We start from the raw sequence: 6,000 nt of genomic DNA on the forward strand, positions 1-6,000 counted from the left end.
AATAAATCAAATTATTAAATTTGAAATTGTTAAAGTCATTTCAACCTTTTACCTGGTAGGCTACATCAATAATTAACGACCGAAAACCGAGTTAGAATTGACTCATGCACACATTATTTCTAGCCCTTTTCCCCCACCTTGCGCATTGGAACTTGTTGCTCATAGCACTAACTTCACCCCACAACAGACATACACAAAATAACGTTTTGTTGCTGTTGAATAGCTTTGGAACTGTATACACTTGCCAAATTCAACGAGGTGAAGGAAGGAAAAGAAGAAAGAGAGAAAAGGAGAAAAGGATGGAGTAGAAAATACGGCAAGAAAACGGAAGAGAAAGAGGAACAGTGACGAAATTATTCGAACTTGTAAAGCAAACAGCAGATATCACATCATATCAGTGAGCATGAAAATGGCGTTCCACGATAAACAGCCTCCAAACCATGGGCGCAGATCCTGGTGAGGACAGCGGGACGCGTCCCCACCAACTTTTTCAGTAGTGGGGACATGATATACCGTGTCCCCACCAATTTGTCTTGACCAATAGCTGCACTTCAAGTTCCCCTGTATTGAACTTTGGCGCAGTTTGATCCAGCATTGCGCAAATGACATGCAGCAGTTCTCATTTTATTGTATTTTATCCACAGTTGTTAAATATAGGACGGAAATCGCATTTGCGGCAGTCTATATTTGTTTTCTGGGAGAGGACCCCAGACCCATCGTATATACAAAAGTCTACTTGGATTATTTGTCCCCTGATTTTCTTTCTGCAGACGCCCATGTATTTCTCCAAACTAAATTTCTAAGCTATGAGATCTAAAACTTAAGGAGGTAAGGAGCATCATTATGTCTGGGAAGTGTTATTTCCGGCGATCTGGGAGGTATATTTGCCCCAAAAAATCGTACGCTACGCGCGAACCCATGATCGCGCGCCGCTTAGATAGTGTCATAGAACAGACACGCGTCCCCACCATTATCCAAGACTGATCTGCGCCCATGCTCAAAACTGTCGATGTGTGTAGTGTTCGGTTTCGGAAATATCTGGTATATTTTTATTTCCTTCAACGAAATTTTTTAGTAGCCGTCTGAATTTTCGAAAATTCCCTAACCAACATTCTTCATTATACTTCATCATACTCGTGCAATTTAGACCCGTCTGTTGGGTTTTGAAGGAGGTTTTTCTATATCGGTTGTCCATAGATGATATTTTGTGCAACATTATGGGTATGTTTTGAAGTGAATTTATTCACGAGAATTGTGAATTTTCAAATTCTGAACAGTGGGGCTGACGGATATTGTGGGCCGCGATGAAGAATCACCTACAAAAGCAATGATCCACAGGATACGTGATGAAGTCGAACATGATGTGTGACTGGTGACAATCTTCAAAAAGGTTATAGATGAGAAAAAAAGTATTTGGAAAAACTTGGTTCTCAGGCAAAAGTGTACATATATGTTGGTCAGTTTCAAGCCCGAGAAGTGCCATTTCCGGTGATCTGGGGGTAACAAAACCAGAAATTTGCTTGTACGCTGCGCGCCAACCGATGGTGGCGCTCCGCTTATAGTAATACGCGCCCCCGGGTTAGAAAATCCTGCATACGCCCCTGGTTAAATGCAGCTTTTCAAGGCCTGGGCAGTGCCATTTACTGCAATCTGGGAGGCAATATTTGCCAAAAAATTCTTGTGCACTTCGCGCCAACTTATGGTGGCGCTCCACTTAGATAGTGAGCCAGCAGTTATGACTTTTTATTTCATCAATGGCCTGCAACCCCCCCCCCCCCCCCCACTTCTGACAAGAAATCTCCGCCACTGGTAGTGTTGAATCTATTTAGAATAGTAACGTTAGTCAGAGATTGTCACTCAAATCATCGGGTTTTTTATGTGGATATGACATTACGATAGTTGTGTTGTTTGCCAACTACATATATAGTATGTGTTTTGCGATAATGTCCCTACTGCAAACTGTATGATAAATGTATTCAATTAATGGGGACAGTGTAGACTTAACATCTTAACACATGATGAAAAACACACACGTACTTAGCGACCATTTCAGTATTGCAAACGGGTCATGATGATCAAATGATACTTAGCAATAAATATGAAATGATTCATTATTCTCGAACCAAGAGGTGTCAATACATGAAGAAGGAACGACATGATCGCATTACAAACGCTTCTTCAAATATGCTTTCGGCAAAGGTTGTTTAACATATTATAAAACTCCTGTAGGATATACAGTGTGTATAGTCTTTACCAGGGATAGGGTTCAGTCTGAAAAACGACACATAGTTGTTTCTGCTTGTATATTGGTCGTGTTAATACCTTTATAGGGAAATTATAAAGCCAAACAATAAAACTAGAAACTAAAGTCTAGTGTCATAGTAACCGTCGAAGAGATGTTTGAGACTATTTTAAACTTACACAGAGTCTCAAAGGTCATATAAACAGGGAATATTACTCAGTTGTATACACACTGTTTGTTTCTATGTGTTTAAACATCCAAGGCAATTGATTAACTAAGGTCCATAGTACAAATCTGGCATACCATATTATGTCACATCTCTATGGTTGTTACGCATGAACGTGAGTGTGTGAATTGATTATATATAGCGAGTCATTGTCTTAGTTAGTTACGATAACGTGTACATGTTTAGGCGTACTGTACAAGTCATTAGTCTACATTGGTTAATAATAATAAAGACATGGACTGGGACACTCGCTGTTCAAAGACATGGATACTCGTTGTACATGCGATACATGCTGATAAGCGAGTAGTAAACAGTTATCGTGAACGTTTCAATGGTTACCTTGAAGAAAGACGTACATTTCTGGTGTTAGTGTTTATGTTCTGCTCATTTCTATTTAGGGTTTAACAGATTTTGTTGAGAAACATGTAGGGTCCCGAGAACAACTACGCCACCGGGCCTCGCACTTAAAGTCTTCGTTTACCTTAAGTTTATTAAGAAAATCCTATACTTCTTGGGGCTTCTAATTGACGCGGGCTTGCCCTTTGATCCCTTCATGTCAGTCACGTGTATAAGCATGTCTTGTTGACCTCTTCACTCTATGATCGTATTTATAATATTACGATATCGGCATCATCTCTTCACCTCGGACAAGGAGCCAGACTAGATATTGAATATTATATGTTAGCGGGAAGAGACAGATTTATTTGTGGCACTATATACTGATTGGCGCGTAGCGCAGAAAGAAACGTTTGCTAACAATACCTCCTTGATCGCCTGAAATGACACTTCCCATACTTTGGAAGTTGCATCTGAACATCACATTATTTTGAGATCCTATTTATTATCAATTTGAACTTCCAAGAGTTTGTTATAAAAAATATTTAATTGTTGTACAACTACCACGCATTTTACATGGACAAACAGAGATTCCATCACAATTGCAAATTAGGGTGCGCCCATGTGTCAGTGGCCCACTATCATTGACCACATAGGGTGTGCACTTATATCAGTGTCCTCACTATTCTTGAATATACAGGGTGTGTACATATACCAATGGCACACCATTATTGCCAACACATAGGGTGTATACATATATGAGTGCCTAACTGTATTAGTATCTCACTATTATTTAACATATAGGGTGTGTACATACCCCAGTGGCACACCATTATTGAACACATAGGGTGTGTACATATATCAGTGCCTCACTGTATTAGTATCTCACTGTTATTGGACATATATGGTGTGTACATATACCAATGGCACACTAATATTGAACATATAGGGTGTGTACATATACAATTGGCACACTATTATTAAACATAAAGGGTGTGCATATATACCAATGGCACACTATTATTGAACATATAGAGTGTGTACATATATCAGTGTCTCACTGTTTTAGTGTCTCACTATTATTGAACTATTGGGGTGTGTATATTTTCCAGAGGCCCACTATTATTGACCACATAGGATGTACACATATATCCATGCCTCATTGTTACTGAACACATAGGGTGTGCCAATGGGTCAGTACTCACTATATATTTCGTATATATGAGTTACAAACGATGACATTAATTATACTTTTACACAAAAGAACAACTTAATTGCTTTGACTACGACCGAGACCAGCCGACTTATAAGACTAAAAACTTATGTGTTGGAGTATTAAAATGAGATGTACTACACTAACAAATGCGTGTTATTTTCACTACCTAAAAATGATTTCATCCCTCCCAGAATTGATATACAAACGAAGGCACATACATGAATTCAAGAGTAGATGTAATACGTAACCTATTTAATAAAAACAGTATCAAAACTTACCCTGCCCAGGAACGAGCGGGAACGCGAAAACCAGTAAAATACAAGACACAAACATCTTATCTACAATCTTCAGTGCTTTTCAGTTGGTGAACATCTACGATGAGATACTGTAAGTAAACCGTTGGAACAGCGTGTGAGATGAACGAAGTGATGTACCACCTTATTCCAAACCTTATCCCAAACCTTATCTTTGATATACAGATATACAGACTAAGACAATTAATCTAGCGAATCGTTTAAGGAAATATTCAACACAAATTAAGAGAACTTGTATTTTGAATGAATTTATGATGTTGATTCACCAGTTTGAAATGTAACAGATATTTGCAACAAGCTTTGAAAAGGCGTTACAAGGTATTGGCGGTAGACACATCTATTCAATGGCGATGAAAATCAGATAAAATACAAACAAAACTCGTACAAAGGTCGTTAATGGAGATCTGTAATTGTTTGCGCCAAATCAAACCGACAATAACGGTTACGATGGAAGACTCCCAACAATGTGGTTATTTGAATGTGCGGTATAGCATCAAGGAAGGAGGGAGGGTGTTTTCAAGTTCAGTTAAACTGTACATGTCTGATGCTCGGACGCTTTCATGTCATATAATAAGAATATACAAAATACTAAAAGTGTTCCATTTGTACACTTTTCAACGCTTTATATGTGGTGTTAAGTATTCATTAGTATGCATCATTTCACCTCTATTGTTCTGTTGTAGGGTTTGGGGAGGGGATAAGGGAGGAGGCTTATGGATCCGCTCCTGCATCTTGATTTTAGCTTAATACGAGATGAAATAATCATTACAAACACACACAAGTTTGCCTATTTTAACTGTTTACAGTGATACAAATAAAAAAAAAAAAACAATAAAGAAATTATGTGACTTAATTTGGAGAACGCATGTTGAAGTGACCGCTGCATATTTGGTTTGGACTTGGTAAACTACCATATGGGTTTAACGTTCTCTTCATCATGACGTCATCCGCCCAATAGTAGTGCTCCATCACGGTGGCAGTAGAAGAATCCAAGTCTTGATCACGTGTTATCGACTAGTCAAATCTACATTGCTTTATATCTCCACACGTGTTTTCCATCGTAAATTGTTCAGATGGAGAGAGACTTGATTGGTATGGCGCCACCAATTTGGATCATGCAGACTTAGCGTTCTGATAGTCTGTGTGGGTTTTGCTATAGAGCTATAAAGCTCCAGGGTTTTGCCGCGGCTGTATAGAGCTACAGCTAATGCTTCAGTTTCCCATGAGGAATTAACATTCATTTTCCCCATTTGTAAACAGCTGATTGTGTTTGAACAGTAATGTCATACAACCGATTAACGCTAGACATACAGCAGTGTTGAGATACCTTGGCACAGTTTACATAGTACTAGTGGTTCGGTATGACAATGGACAAAAATGATGTAAGAAAAGAATAAATACATTCATCAATTCCAAACGTCTCTAATAATAATATTAATGAAACTTAATAATTTATAACTGCTATACGTAGTTAAGCCATGTAATGTACATATATCACATACTCGATGTTTCTGGATGTTTTAGCATCATGTTCAAATCCCTTTGTATTTAATATGAATTTTCTGTATTTTATCTTTACAGTGCAAAGATTCTCGCATATTGGCTTATTCATCTGCTTCCTGTCTAGGTTACGTCCGTTGATTTCTTCAAATAGAAACTGCTTCAC

The 6,000-nt window shown here is 38.3% G+C and overlaps 1 protein-coding gene across 1 annotated transcript in view; it reads right to left on the bottom strand.

Annotated features, from left to right (window-relative positions):
• Positions 1–4,679, bottom strand: part of LOC139976769 (sushi domain-containing protein 2-like) — a 33,244-nt gene extending 28,565 nt beyond the window's left edge. Inside the window, exon 1 of the mRNA XM_071985509.1 lies at positions 4,299–4,679. Coding sequence (XP_071841610.1) covers positions 4,299–4,353 — 55 coding nt within the window. The 5' untranslated portion in view covers positions 4,354–4,679. The remainder of the gene's footprint in view (positions 1–4,298) is intronic.
• Between the last annotated feature and the right edge of the window lie 1,321 nt (positions 4,680–6,000).

Source organism: Apostichopus japonicus, chromosome 12 (assembly GCF_037975245.1).
Source record: "Apostichopus japonicus isolate 1M-3 chromosome 12, ASM3797524v1, whole genome shotgun sequence".
NCBI lineage: Eukaryota > Metazoa > Echinodermata > Holothuroidea > Aspidochirotida > Stichopodidae > Apostichopus > Apostichopus japonicus.